General features: G+C 50.3%; 1 protein-coding gene across 1 annotated transcript in view; it reads left to right on the forward strand.

Annotated features, from left to right (window-relative positions):
• Notch3 (notch receptor 3) overlaps positions 1-15362 on the forward strand; it is a gene marked incomplete in the record, with an annotated part of 45454 nt that overhangs the window by 18105 nt on the left and 11987 nt on the right. Inside the window, 13 exon segments of the mRNA XM_027419483.2 lie at positions 147-348; positions 479-626; positions 999-1183; positions 2437-2569; positions 2646-2903; positions 2984-3102; positions 3470-4035; positions 6160-6492; positions 8378-8532; positions 8814-9036; positions 10580-10664; positions 12983-13145; positions 14429-14733. Of these exon segments, the coding sequence (XP_027275284.2) occupies positions 147-348; positions 479-626; positions 999-1183; positions 2437-2569; positions 2646-2903; positions 2984-3102; positions 3470-4035; positions 6160-6492; positions 8378-8532; positions 8814-9036; positions 10580-10664; positions 12983-13145; positions 14429-14733 (2875 nt within the window).

Here is a 15362-nt window from a genome sequence, read left to right on the forward strand (position 1 = left end):
CATAGGTGAAGGGGCCAGGTGAGGTCTCTACAGGGCTAAAGCTTGTTGAGGACAGTGAGGGTCAGATGTTGGGAAGTGCTTAATTCTAGGAGGGTCAGGGTGGCCTTCAAGGTGGTGGAACTTGACCCTCTTGTCCTACTCTCCAGTTCCTGCTTCAATGGAGGGACCTGTGTGGACGGTGTGAACTCCTTCAGCTGTCTGTGTCGCCCTGGCTACACAGGCACCCACTGCCAATATGAGGCTGACCCCTGCCTCTCCCAGCCCTGTCTGCATGGGGGCATCTGTAACCCCACCCACCCAGGGTTTCAATGCATCTGCCGGGAGGGCTTCACTGGGAGTCATTGTCAGGTGGGTAGTGTCTCAGGTCCTTGGGGAAGAGTCCAGAAACCAGGTGGGGCCTATAGGGCACCCTGAAGGGAGAAGCCCATCTTGTTTCTAGGGTCTCTCCCAGCGGCGACCTTGAGGGTTTCTTTTGCAGATCCTGGTGGACTGGTGCAGCCAGTCACCCTGTCAGAATGGGGGTCGCTGTGTCAAGACTGGGGCCTACTGCATTTGTCCCCCTGGGTGGAGCGGCCGCCTATGTGACATACAAAACTTACCCTGCAAGGAGGCTGCAGTCCAGATGGGTGAGGGCAGCATGTGCTGGGTGTGTGGGGCTGAAGGGTGGGTGCTGCACACCTCTTGCTAGTATAAGTGGAATGATGGCGCCTCGTAGCATGTGGATCTAATGAGGTATGTGGCTCAGTATGTGTGTGACTGGAGTTAGGATGGCGGCTGTATCTGTCTTGGGGAGATAACTGGGATCTTGTGTGTGTGCGTGAGACTGAGCCTGTAGGGGCATCAATATTGGGCTAGTTGACAAGTTGTTTGACAGCCCTCTGGAGTGTGGGTGAGACACTAGGGATCGATGCCAGTGGGGATGATGTCTGTGTGATGTGGGCTGGAAGAGGGAAGGCTGCATGGCTGTCTCATGCCTGACGTCCTTCTCTGCTTCTCAGGGGTGCGGTTGGAGCAGCTGTGCCAGGCGGGTGGACAGTGTGTGGACAAGGGCCACTCCCACTACTGTGTGTGTCCAGAGGGCCGCACCGGCAGTTACTGTGAACAGGAAGTGGACCCCTGCACAGCACAGCCCTGCCACCATGGGGGCACCTGCCGTGGTTACATGGGGGGCTATGTGTGTGAGGTAAGTGTGTATCCCACGGGGAGGGAAGAGAAGCCAATCATGCTTGGGTGTGTTTCTTTTTCCTGGTGTGGTCTCTTTGAGGTGGGGAACAGGGATGCTTCATGTGTGGAGGTAAGTACTCTATACCACTAGACTCAAACCCCAGTCTGCATGTTTGCTTTTAAAGTCGTCTTCTTTTTTAGTTAGCTACTTTTCCAGACGTGGCCTCTCAATGTAGCCCTGGCTGCCCTGGAATTTGCTTGGTAGTCCAGGCTGGCCTCCAGCTCATAGAGACTCACCTGCCTCTGGCTCTTGTGCTGGATTAAAGGCATTCGCCTCAGTGATCCTCCTGTCTCTACCCCTGGCACCTGGGTTGCAGACATGGAAGATCACAGCTAGCTTCTTAAATGGGTGCTGGGGATTTGAACTCGAATCCTCATGCTTGTGTAGTAAGTGCTCTTACTCCCTGAGCCGTCTCTTCATCTCCTAACCCTCACATCTTTGTGGATGGATTTGGGTATGTTTGTGTGAGTTTCTGTCTCCAGTTCTGTCTCTCCATGGGTATCAGTGTCTGTGTCTAGATGGGTGTTTTCCATGATCATATGGGTGTTTTCCATGATCATACATCTTTGTGGATGGATTTGGGTATGTTTGTGTGAGTTTCTGTCTCTAGTTATGTCTCTCCATGGGTATCAGTGTCTGTGTCTAGATGGGTGTTTTCCATGATCATATGTCCCTGTGGACCGAGTGTGCTGGTGGCCTTCCTAGTCTCACACTGGCCAAAAGCAACGTGAAGGAGGAAACTTCAGCTCCATCATGAGGGAAGGCAGGGCAAGGGCCCAAGGCAGGAAATTACAAGTTGGAACGGGAACAGAGACCATGGAGGAATACTGCTTACTGGCTTGCTTCCTTTGGATTGCTCAGCTATGCTTCTTATATAGCTCAGGCCCACTTACTGGGGGATGGGACCACCCAGAGTGGGCTGGGTCCCTCCACATCAAGCAGCCAGTCAGGGCCATGCAGGTCAATCTGAAGTAGGCAATTTCTCAAGTGAGATTCCCTCTTCCCAGATATGTCTAGGTTTGGTTCAAGTTGACAAAAAAATAACAAGCACAGTGTGTTTCCTTGTACTGGGTAAGTCTGCCCTATGTATTGGCTATGTATTAGATATCTACGTGTGTCCTTTTGTGCTGGGATTCTGTGTGTTCACAGGTATGCCTAGGCATGTCTGTGTCCCCTAGGGCTGAATGAATTCCTTTCTTGTCCCATTACAGTGTCCAGCTGGCTATTCTGGTGACAGCTGTGAGGACGATGTGGATGAGTGTGCCTCCCAGCCCTGCCAGCATGGAGGCTCCTGCATTGACCTCGTAGCCCGATATCTCTGTTCCTGTCCCCCTGGCACACTTGGTATGTCAAGGCCAGGGTTGGGGGACTGGAAAAGAGGCTGTCTCTAGACTTCACTAACCACTGTCCAATCCCCTAGGAGTACTCTGTGAGATCAATGAAGATGACTGTGGCCCAGGCTCATCCTTGGACTCAGGCCCCCGGTGCCTACACAATGGCACCTGTGTGGACCTGGTGGGTGGCTTCCGCTGTAACTGTCCCCCAGGGTACACAGGTCTGCACTGTGAGGCAGACATCAATGAGTGTCGCCCAGGTGCCTGCCATGCTGCACATACAAGGGACTGCCTACAAGATCCAGGTGGACATTTCCACTGCCTCTGCCATCCTGGCTTCACAGGTAAGTATGACGGATGGACTGGCCTCCAGGAATCTCTGGTTATGCCATTATGGTTGATCTTCGTGTATCTGCTTGTCTAGGGCCTCGCTGTCAGACTGCCCTGTCCCCTTGTGAGTCCCAGCCATGTCAGCATGGAGGCCAATGCCATCCCAGCGCAGGCCAAGAAGGTGGGCTGACCTTCACCTGTCACTGTGTCCAGGTAGGTGTGAGCAGCAGGGGTGTAGGCCCTTGGGAAAGGAGAAGGAAGTGTGGCCTCAGGGAAGGGTCTGTGAGGGAAAAGTGGAAGGCAAAGGAGTTCTGAGAGATGCTGGATTATGGTTCTAGCGTAACTTAGTGAAGTGAAGTTGGAAGTGAAGTTGCTGGCTTGGCCATGTGGCCCCCTGGGGCAGGCATGGCTTATCTTCAAAGTGACATCTTGAGAGGAAAGGGGAGGTTGCAGGCCTTGGAGGGGGAGGGAAGGTCACCATTTCTCAAGTTTTGACCTTCACTCTTCTCTTTTCCACCCTCCTGTTTCTTTTCTTCTCACTACCAATTTTTCTCTTTGGGTTCCCTTACCCCATCACTAGCCATTCTGGGGTCTGCGCTGCGAGAGGGTGGCACGCACCTGCCGAGAGCTGCAGTGCCCAATGGGTATCCCATGCCAGCAGACCGCCCGTGGGCCGCGCTGTGCTTGTCCTCCCGGGCTGTCAGGCTCCTTCTGCCGGATCTCTAGGGTGTCACCGTCAGGAGCTACTAACGCCAGCTGTGCAGCTGCCCCTTGTCTGCATGGGGGCTCATGCCTGCCTGTACAGATCGCCCCTTTCTTCCGCTGTGTATGCGCTCCGGGCTGGGCTGGCCCGCGTTGCGAGACCCCTTCCACAGCCCCTGAAGTCCCCGAGGAGCCACGGTGCCCGAGAGCCGCCTGCCAGGCCAAGCGAGGGGACCAGAACTGCGATCGCGAATGCAACAGCCCAGGCTGTGGCTGGGATGGCGGCGACTGCTCGCTGAACGTGGATGACCCCTGGCGGCAGTGTGAGGCACTGCAGTGCTGGCGTCTCTTCAACAACAGCCGCTGTGACCCAGCCTGCAGCTCTCCAGCCTGCCTCTATGACAACTTTGACTGCTACGCTGGTGGCCGCGAACGCACCTGCAAGTGAGTTCCCCACTCTGTCCCTCTGTCCATCTAAATGCCGCACTCTGAGTCAATAAGCCACATTTGGCCCAGTTTTCCTGGAAGTCCATTTTTGGACTGTCTGATGGGTGGGGCTGCTCCTTCTTTTTCAACCCTGCCACCACCTGTGCTTCCATTCACCTGTGTGCCTCATCTTTGCCCATTTACTTCTGTCTGCCTGCAGGAACACATCCCGACTGTCTATACTTATGACTTGTTCATCTGTCTTTCTTAAAGTTTTAAAAATTAAGCTGGAGATAGTGGCTCATACCTTCAATCCCAGGACTTGGGAAGCAGAGGCAGGTGGATCTCTATATGAATTAAAGCCCAGCTTGCTCTGTGTAGTGAGTTCCAGGCCAGCCAGGGATACATGGTGAGAGCTTGTCTCAAAATAACACCCAAACCAAAACGTTACAAACACTTACTTAGTGTGTGCATGTGGAGGTCAGAGAACCAACTTGCAGGAATCTATCTGTCCTCTGCTTTCACTCTGTGGGTCTGACTGTCTGCCCAACTATCTGTACTTTTGCTTGTTCATCTGTCTGTCTGCTAGTCTGTTCTGTGTATGCCATCTGTCTGTCCATCTTTGTGTCCCACTTGCTCATCCATATACCTCTAACGGCTACCCTTCTGTTCCACGGATCCTCTGTTTCTTCTGTGTGCCTTCCATCTCCTTGTTCCCTGCCTGTCATGTCTCCTTGCTTGTCCCTCTCTGTCCTGTCCCTTCTGTATCTCTGCATCCTTTTGTGTGTCCCTCTATTTGCCTAGAGCCCTCTCCTACCTTTTTCTCCTCATTATCTTCCATCTCAACCTTTCCAGGCATTCCAGTCTCCCTGACCTCCTCAGATGTCCCAGACCTGTTCTTACCTGGGGACACTCTGTTTGCTCCTACTGGCCAATTTGTTCTTCCCGCCTCCTTCAAGCCTTTGCTTAGATGGTGTTATCTACCTTGTGAACTACTCCTAGGTGACCCCTCAGCACATCCATGGCTTCCTAGAATTTAATTCCAAATAGTATCACATACACGTTTCTATTATCGTTTATTGTCATCTAACTAGAATGATGTCTCTTCTCCTCACTGGTCTCCTATACCATCTCTCTCTACCCACAAGGATGTCAGTTCTTCTGGGTAAGGATTTGTGGGTGGGATCTCGGTATCTACCGAAGAATGCAGCAGGTGTGCAGTTAAGGGTTGATGTATTGATACTGGTTGAGCATCCCTGATCCCAAACCAGAAACCCTGAACTGTGTGCAGCATGGGCATGATGCCACAGTGGAAAATTCCATCCTTTACTTCATTGACAAGTTGCAGTCAAAATTCAGGCAGAGGTTGGAATGTAGCTCAGGGCAGAGCACTGCCTAGATGGCATGAGGCCCTTGGTTCAACCCCCAGCATGGAAATAAAAACTCCTAAAACCCAGGCATGCTAAAAATATGTAGCTACTTTTGGGCTACGTGTATTTTTGTGTTTAAACTTGGGCCTCATCCCTGAGGTGCCTTACATAAATTATGCAGAGGGCTGGGGATGTAGCTCAGTGGAGTGCTTGCCTAACACACACACAAGAAGTCCTAACGAGTAATGGCTTACCATCTCAGCACTCGAAGGTGGAGACGGGACAGTTCATGATCACCCTCAGCTGCATAGTTTTTGTTTTTGTTTTTTAAAATAGGGTTAGGGTATCACTATGTAGCCCAGGCTGGCCCCAGACTCAGAAACACCCCTGCCTCTGCCTGGAGTAGTGGGATTAGAGGTGTGTGCCAGCTTGTCTGGCTAACAGGGAGTTTGAGGTCAGGCTGAGATACATGAGATTTTACCTTAAAACAATATGTATAGAAAGATATTTCATTGCATATATAATAAGTAAGCAAATATGCAAATATACTAAAACCCCAAATCATTTAAATTCTGAATTAGTTTTAGTCCTAAGTATTTCAAATTAGGGACATAGAACTTGTGGGTATGCAGCCAGCAGCTGCATTTACAGAAAGCCTGACGTATGCAAGGACATTGTAGCCTCCTGTGCAGTCACTGTGCAGTACTGCTTTTCAGTATGTGTGCATTTAGGTGGCTGGGGGAATCCCTGACCATGTGTTCTCTGCCTTCAGCCCAGTGTACGAGAAGTACTGCGCCGACCACTTTGCAGATGGCCGCTGTGACCAGGGCTGCAACACTGAGGAGTGTGGCTGGGATGGGCTGGACTGCGCCAGCGAGGTCCCGGCCCTTCTGGCCCGAGGGGTTCTGGTCCTCACGGTTCTTCTGCCTCCTGAAGAGCTGCTTCGTTCCAGCGCCGATTTTCTGCAGCGACTCAGCGCTATTCTGCGCACCTCGCTGCGCTTCCGCCTGGATGCGCGTGGCCAGGCCATGGTCTTCCCCTACCACCGGCCGAGCCCTGGTTCCGAATCCCGGGTCCGGCGAGAGCTGGGTCCCGAGGTGATCGGGTGAGTAACTGTGACCCACAGCTGGGTACAGTGGGCAGGGCACCGATGATCCAGACCTTGTGTTTCATGCTTCTTAATTGACAGCGCTCCTTGGCAATGCGTCTTCCACAGGTTTTCCAGCGTCTGTGGGGTTGGCTTCTTTGCGGTGGTGGTGTTTATCCAGTGTACACTACAGGGAGCCTAGCTGCAGTGCTAGGGTTTTACACGGCAAATGCAGGTGACAGCACCTCCTCGTGGTGACAATGAGAAATGCCTTCAGATATGAGATTGTCCCGATAGCAGTGAGGGGGTGGCATTTCAAAATTGCATCTTGGATCTGGTATTACTGCCTCCTCCATCAGGACAGGCAGGTTGTTTTCAGAGCAGTTAAAGGCATGTGTGGACTTTAAAAAATAACTTTAATTAAAAAGTGTTTATTAAAAATTAAATATATACATACATTAAAAAACAGCCAGGCGTTGGTGGCACATGCCTTTAATCCCAGCACACGGGAGGCAGAGGCAGGCGGATCTCTGTGAGTTCGAGCCCAGCCTGGTTCACAGAGTGAGTTCCAAGACAGGCTCCATAGCAATAGAGAAACCCTGTCTTGAAAAACAAACAAACAAATTTTATAAAAGTATTTATTATTGTGTGCATGTGTCTGAGGGGTGTTTGTGTGTGTGTGTATGATGTGTGTATGATGTGTGTGTGTGTGTGTGTGTGTGTGTGTGTGTGTGTGTTTTGTGTATGATGTGTTTGTGTATGATGTGTGTGTATGGTGTGTGTGTGTGTCCAAGCACCAGGACATTCCAGCCACTGCATGCACGTAGAGGTTAGAGGACAGCTTTGTGGAGTCAGTTCTCTCTTTCCATTGTTATGTAAGTGCTTAGCATTTCAAACCAGGTTGTCGGGCTTCCATGGCAAGCGCTTTCCCTGCTGAGCCATTTTGCTGGCTTGTTTTTGTTTTATAGGCTCTGGCCTGGAAATTTCCCTGTAGGTTGGTTTTGAACTTATGGTCAGCCTACCTCAGCCCTCCCAAGTACTACGATTACAGGCATATACTGTAACACTGACACACATATTCTTCCCCACCCCCATCTCTGAAAGTTGTAGAACCCGCCCTCTGGTGGCCTGGTGTCGGGAATCTGAAGTGAGAGAGGCATTTGCTGAGAATGGAGCAGGGCTTGAGGTCTGGGCTCTGACACGGATGGGGGCTGGGCTTTAGAGACACTGTGGTTTGCAGGTTCTGATTGGATGCAGCCAGAAGTGGAGGAGATGGGTGACATGGTACTTGTGCCCTTTCTTGCCTTAAGTGGCTTAGTGATGAGGACACAGAGTAAAAAGCAGGGACCACGTTGGAGCTTGCTATTCTTAGGTGTCTTGAAGTATGGGAGGAACCCTAGCAGGTGAATGAGGGCTGGAGACAGACACAAGACAACTGGGTCTGGACGATTGCTGGAGGGAAAGATGGGAGACTTAAGGAAGTAGGAGAGAGGGAAATGAAGAAGAGATCTGGGTGCACTGGGACCTGAGGGTTGAGGGACATTAGAGCATGTGCCTCAGTGCTAGAGTACCTGCCTTGCGTGTTCAAGGCTCTGAGTTGATTTCCAGCACCGCAAGAGACAGGAGAAAAGGCAAGCTTTCAGAGAAGCTGGGAAGGGGTACAATGTCCCAGCAAAGGGCTATGCTACACCCTAGTGTCCACTAGGGTGAACGAAGACCCTATTGGATTCACAGCTTTGGGACACTGGTGACCAACAAGACCTGTTGGGAGAGACAGTGGTGGTGGGTACCAGCTGAGAGTTGTGTGGGCGGTGTGGAGATGGAGATGGCTTTCTGAGGTTTGGTGCCTAGGATGCTGTAGACAATGGCTGAGCTGTTGGAGCCCCTTGCTCTGTTCCCACAGCTCCGTGGTGATGCTGGAGATTGACAATCGGCTCTGTCTGCAGTCGCCTGAGAATGACCACTGCTTCCCTGATGCCCAGAGCGCTGCTGACTACCTGGGAGCCTTGTCAGCAGTAGAGCGACTTGATTTCCCCTACCCACTTCGGGATGTTCGAGGTGAGGTGTGAAGAAGAGAGGGACATTAGAGCATGTGGCCCCAGGGAATGCTTCAATCCTAGAGTGTGACTGAAGCTCTGTGAGTAAAGTCCCATCTTCCGGCTGAAGCCCGGCCTCGTGACTAGAGCCATGCCCCATAGCTAAGCCACCTCCTGGGGGAAGACCCTCTCACCTCTAGTTGCTCCATGTCTAAGTGTCACCTATGGTTGAGACACCACCTGGTTGGGTTGTTCCTGCTCTGCCACTTGGCTGAGGGCTCATCCACTGCTTCCTTCTTACAGGAGAGCCACTGGAGCCTCCGGAGCAGAGCGTGCCCCTCCTGCCGCTGCTGGTGGCAGGTGCCATCTTTCTGCTAGTCATCTTCATCCTGGGTGTCATGGTGGCCAGGCGAAAGCGCGAGCACAGCACCCTCTGGTTCCCCGAGGGCTTCGCACTACACAAGGACATAGCAGCTGGCCACAAGGGCCGGAGGGAGCCTGTGGGACAAGATGCGTTGGGCATGAAGTGAGGACCTTGTCTGCTATCTGTCCCTAACTATGGGGCCCTTGAAAGCTCTGGGTCATCCCCATCTTGGTTATAATCAACTTTTTTTGTAACATTTTTATTTATTTTAGAAGCACTCTTATTTACATATCCATCCCCCCATTCCCTCGCCCTCCCATCCTCCCATGCTCCCCCCAGCCACTCCCCAGGGATAGGGAGGCCCTCCATGAGAGACCATCCAAGTCCATCACATCACATAATCAACTTCTGACCCTCCAACTTTAGCTTCAGACACCATCTGGGCCTTCACTGTTCTTCCTCTTGACCAAAGACTGTGATCTCTGGGGATCACCCCTGATTCCTGACCTTTGACCTTATTTTCTATTCCAGTTCATTTCCTGACTTGTATTCTTCCCTGACCCCACCCTGAATTGGCCTCACAGATCTCATCCTGATTGGCCATCTCAATCTTTGCCATCATCTCAACCTGTCCCTGACCAGGAGAACTGTATGCTTGATGATCCCTGAATCACCTCTGGCTTCAACCCACCTGTCCTTTTGACCTCACCTCAGACCCCTGTTTCCACCCACTCCAGTGTTCATTTCCTCAAGATCTCAATCCCAATCCCAATTTGACTCATCCTCAATACTGACAACTATTCAGATTTCAGCCTTCCCCTAGGATTCCATGACTCCTCGTCATGGTATTTTCAGTCTTGGTACCCATCCATCTGTCATGAGAGTAAGTCCTCTTCCCTGAGCTTTGACACTGTCCTCTATACCCTACAGTTTCCTCATGTATCCCTGTTCTATGGTGTGTGCCACTCCTGACTGAATCCACCTTGAGACTCTGGCTGTCTGGGGCTGGAGGGATGGCTCAGGACTCCAAGTAATTGCTGAGCAGGAGTGCCAACTGGAGTTTGGATCCCTAGAGCCCATAGAAATGTCATAAATTCCTTAAATGCAGCCTGGTGGTAGTGGCACACACCTTTAATCCCAGCACTTGGGAGGCAGAGACAGTGGATCTCTGTGAGTTCAAGACCAGCCTGGTCTACAAAGCTACACAGAGAAATCCTGTCTTGAAAAAACGAAACAAAACAAAACAAAAAAACAAAACCAAAATTCCCTAAATGATTGATGGGCATGGCAGCCTGCCTTAGAAAGTGGAGTCCAGATCCCTAGAGCAAGCTGACGAGTGAGACTTGTCTTATCAGTGAGCGCTTGGTTTGGTTGAGAGACCCTGCCTCAATGACCAAGACTGAAGAGGGACTGAAGATGATGCCTATTTATCAACTTCATAGCTGCACACCTACATGCACACTCGTGTGCCCAAAACACATGTGTGCATATACACAGATGGAAAGAACTTTTGACTGCCACCTGCCACAGTTCCTGTCACTTCATCTCTATCCTTCCACCCTCACTGGGACCTGTGTCCACAGCCCAGGAGCCCCTCAGTTCCTGACCATGGCCTGCCTCTGTGACCTCCGCTTGCATTGAACCCTCCCCTGTTAGATGTCTCCAGTGTATTGTCTCATGTCCTTTTCTTCCTGTTTTCCCCAAGGAACATGGCCAAGGGTGAGAGTCTGATGGGAGAGGTGGCCACAGACTGGATGGACTCAGAGTGCCCAGAGGCCAAGAGACTGAAGGTATTGCTGCTTTTCTGACTCTTTCCCTCAGGGTCCAAGGTCAGGATGCCTGGTCAGCTGGAGAGACCAGGGAAGTCCCCATTGCCACAGCTCCAGACAACTGCCACATCTGTGTGACCTCATTTTCTTCTTAATGAGGCTCTGTTGCCTTATTAGGAGGGAAGGAGGTTTGTCACAGGTTACCTGGGTGGATGGGAGTTCCCCTTCTCCATCTGCATCTTCCTTACATAGGTTCTTCCTCCCAGGGTGGTCTAGGGTCACCCTAGAGCAGTGGTTCTCAACCTGTGGGTTGTGACCCCTTTGAGGGTCAAACAGTCCTTTCAGAGGTCCCCTGTCAGATATCCTGCATATCAGATATTTACATTAGAATTCATAACAAGAGAATTACAGTTATGAAATAGCAATGGAATGATTTTATGGTTGGGGTCACCACAACATGAGGAACTGTGTTAAAGTGTCACAACATTAGTTATGTTGAGAACCATGGCCTTAGAGGGAACACCCTGGCTCACAGAGTGACTGCTTTTTCTGTTCTTTGTCCAGCATGTGCAGCCTGAAAGTGTCCCCAGCTGGTCTTGGGTTCCATCTATCTCTAGGAGCCAGACTCATAAAGTTCTGAGGTCCTGCACTTGATTTCCAGAACCCGCCTGGGGAAAAACAAAAACAAAAACAAAACCCCAACCCAGGCATCACGTGGTTCACTTGTAATCAAAGTGCTGGTGAGGCGGGGACAGAAAACTCTTGGCTGGTTAGCTAGCCTAGCCTACTTGGCAAGACCCTGCTTAGTGAGAACCTGTCTTATAGAAAAAGGATCATGCCTGAGCAATGACATCTGAGGTGGTTCTTTGGCTTTCACACTCATGGACACACAGACAGACAGACAGACACACACACAGAGACACACACACCCAGACAGACACAGACATACACAGACAGAGACAGACACACAGACACACAGACACGCACACAGACACAAACACACACACATAGACGCACACACAGATGCACACACACAGACACACACATGCAGACACATACACACAGACACATACACACACACACACACACACACACACACACACAACCCAAGGGCTGAGGACAGGGTAATGTATAAAGAAAAACCTTCCCACCTCAGCTTTTCCAGTAGTTGGGATTATAGGTATGTGTCACAGCCTCCAGCCTCCATATTTCTTTGGCTAAGGATCTGTAGTTCCCAGAATATGAGGAGCAGATTTAATTTTTTAAAATTCCAAATATCTTGCTCTCTTTATATATCTATATTTATTTTTAAAAATTGGAGGCTGAAACATAAGGCCGACTTTGGGGAATCCTGCAGAAGAGGGGGAGGAAGGATTATAGGAGCCAGAGGGGTCAAGGACACCACAAGAAACCCACAGAATCAACTAACCTGGGCTCATAGGCGCTCACAGAGACTGAACTGACAATAAGGGAGCCTGCATGGGGCTGACCAAGGCTCTCTGAATATATGGGACAGTTGTGTAGCTTGGTCCTCTTGTGGGACTCCAAACAGTGGGAGCAGGGGCTGTCTCTGAATCTTTTGCTGGCTTTTGAGGCAGCCTCGCACTGGGCTGCCTCATCCAGCCTTCAATTTGATAATGCCACGATTGGTTGATATCCATGGGAGGCCTGCCCACCTCTGAATGGAAATGGAGGAGTAGATGGGGGTGGGGCTGGAAGGAGAGGAAGGAGGGGAAATAGCAGTTGGGTTATAAAAATAGATAAACAAAAGTTAGAGGCTGGAGAGCTGGCTTAACAATGAAGTGCTGGCTGTGTTTGATCCCAGCACCCACACAGAGGCTTACAGATGTCTGAAACTCCAGTTCCAGAAGATGGGATCTTATCTTATCTTATTCTGGATCCCATGGGCACCGCATGTATGTGCTACAAAGACATACAGGCATACTACCCATGCACATAATTTAAACACCTTTTAAAAAATCACATTTTATTGATTTCATGTATGTATCACAGTGTTGTATGGAGATCAGAGGACAACTTGGAAGAGTCAGTTTTCTCCTAACCCATATGGGTTTCCTGGGTTCAAATCAGGTCATCAGTCTTAGCAGTCGGTGTGCTTACCTAGTGTGTGGAGAGCTATGTCTAATCTGCGAGTACATTTATGTGCTGAGCTCTCTTCCCGATCCTATTTTATTGTTTTGGGACAGCAGGCTGTCAGTGGGCTCCTATACCTGGATACAGTTTAATCAGTGACACTCGTGGGACTGCCCATCCCCTCTCTGGCATGGCCTCTCCCACCACCAAAGGGCAGATCAGAGCCTGCATCTGTGTCCCTCCAGGTAGAGGAGCCAGGCATGGGGGCCGAGGAGCCTGTGGACTGTCGCCAGTGGACCCAACACCACCTAGTTGCCGCCGATATCCGTGTGGCACCGGCCATGGCACTGACTCCACCCCAGGGTGATGCAGATACTGATGGCATGGATGTCAACGTACGTGGCCCCGGTGAGTACCCCTCCCCAAAGGATCCTATTGATAGATCGAATATGGGACTGTTTCTGGGAGTGTCTGGGCTTCTGTGCCTGGTGTGTGTGGTAAGCCAGACTGTAGGTTGTAAGTGACAAGGGCCCCAATGCAAAGTAGTTTAAGTAAAACGGCATATACTGGCATGTAGCTGGGAACTTTAAAGACATTTGCATCCTGAACCTTTCTTCATGAGGTTGGAATTTTTTCTGTCTTCTTCTTCTTCCTTCCTTCCTTCTTCTTCTTCTTCTTCTTCTTCTTCTTCTTCTTCTTCTTCTTCTTCTTCTTCTTCTTCTTCTTCTTCTTCTTCCTCCTTCCTTCCTCCTCCTCCTCCTCCTCTTCTCTCTCTCTCTCTCTCTCTCTCTCTCTCTCTCTCTCTCTCTCTCTCTCCCTTCCTCCTTCCCTCCCTCCCCCCTCCTGCCTCTGTCTTTCTTTTCTGAGATAGCCTTAATGGTCCTGGAATGCACTCTGTAGACCAAGCTGGCCTGGAACTCAGAGAGATCCGCCTACCTCAGCCTCCTGAGTGCTTGGGTTAAGGTGTGGGCCACCATTGTCCACTTTTTTTTTTTTTTTTTTTTTTTTGGATACAGTGTTTCACTATGTAGTCCTGGCTGGCCTGGAATTCCTTATGTAGATCAGATTGTGAACTCATAGAGCCTGCCTCTGCCTCCCAAGTGCTGGAATTACATAATGTGTGCCACCACACCTTGCTGGGGTTTATTTAAATTACACCTATTTGTGTGTATTAGTGTATGAGGAAGTCAGAGGATACCTTGTTGGAATTGGTTAGCTCCTACCACAGTCTGGGTCGTAGGGATCGAATTCAAGCAGTCCAGTTTGGTGGCAGGTGCCTTTACCCATCAAGCCCCTGGATCCTGGATATTTGATTATTTTTCCCACTTAGCTCCAGCTAAGTCCTAGAATGCATTCTTACTGGGTGGACTAGAACCATGTACTCATTCTGGGGCCAATCAATACGGCAAGGGACTATAAAGCAGTCCCTGTCTGATCTAAGCAGGGCTTGCTAGTGGGGAATTCATGAAAAGGAAAACCAGAGGTAGTATCCCTTCCCCTATTCTAAACGCTCTGTTTCCTGGGGTCTCTTTCATGATAAATCACGTGATCTTTGTTGGGGTGGCTTTGCAGTTGGGAGAATTTACCCCTGTCTTGCTGTGTAGTGTGTCCCACTTGCGTCTACCACAGTGCCCCTGACATTATCCCCGAGGAAGACCCCTATGCCTGTGACACCCTCCTGGTCCCTGCAGATGGCTTCACCCCACTTATGCTGGCCTCCTTCTGTGGGGGAGCCCTGGAGCCGATGCCAGCTGAGGAAGATGAGGCGGATGACACGTCAGCCAGCATCATATCCGACCTGATCTGCCAGGGGGCCCAGCTTGGAGCACGAACTGACCGCACTGGTGAGACTGCCCTGCATCTGGCTGCCCGCTATGCTCGTGCGGATGCAGCCAAGCGGCTCCTGGATGCTGGGGCGGACACCAATGCCCAGGACCATTCGGGCCGCACCCCTCTGCACACAGCGGTGACAGCGGATGCCCAGGGTGTTTTCCAGGTGAGACAGGCCTGTCTCTTCAGACTGCAGAGCTGCTGGGTGGGCATCAAGTCCACTTGAATTTTAGCCCTGATCTGTCTTGCAAAAGTTGTTTTGTCATTTGGAAATAGGGATATTTGGGACACATTGCCTGTCAAAAATAGGTAGTACCTGACCTAGATTTCTTTTTTTTTGTAAAGTATTTTTAAAATTATATGCATGTATACCCGAATGTGCCACAGTCCAAGTGTGAGGTCAGAGGATAACTGTAAGAATTGATTCTCAGGAGCTGGAAAGATGGCACATGCTTTTAATTCTGGTACTCAGGATGCAGAGGCAGGCGGAGCTCTGTGAGTTCAAGGCCACCCTGGTCTACTGAGTTCCAGGATAGCCAGAGCTATACAGTGAGAAGAAAACAACAAAGATTTATTGTTTTTCTTAATTTTAGCATATAAAGTGCTGTGCTTTTTATTTTCTTATTATTTACTTTTTATTTTAACTTTTGAGGGTTTTTTGTTTTGTTTTTTGTTTTTTTTTGTAAGTGCTGCTATATGTGTGTGTATGTGTATTTGTGCTTTATTTTGTGTGGTTTGTGTGTGTGGCATATGTGCACCTGTGTGTACACATGCTTGTTGTCCAGCTTGCAGAAA

The sequence above is a fragment of the Cricetulus griseus genome, chromosome 5 (assembly GCF_003668045.3).
Source record: "Cricetulus griseus strain 17A/GY chromosome 5, alternate assembly CriGri-PICRH-1.0, whole genome shotgun sequence".
NCBI classification, from domain to species: domain Eukaryota; kingdom Metazoa; phylum Chordata; class Mammalia; order Rodentia; family Cricetidae; genus Cricetulus; species Cricetulus griseus.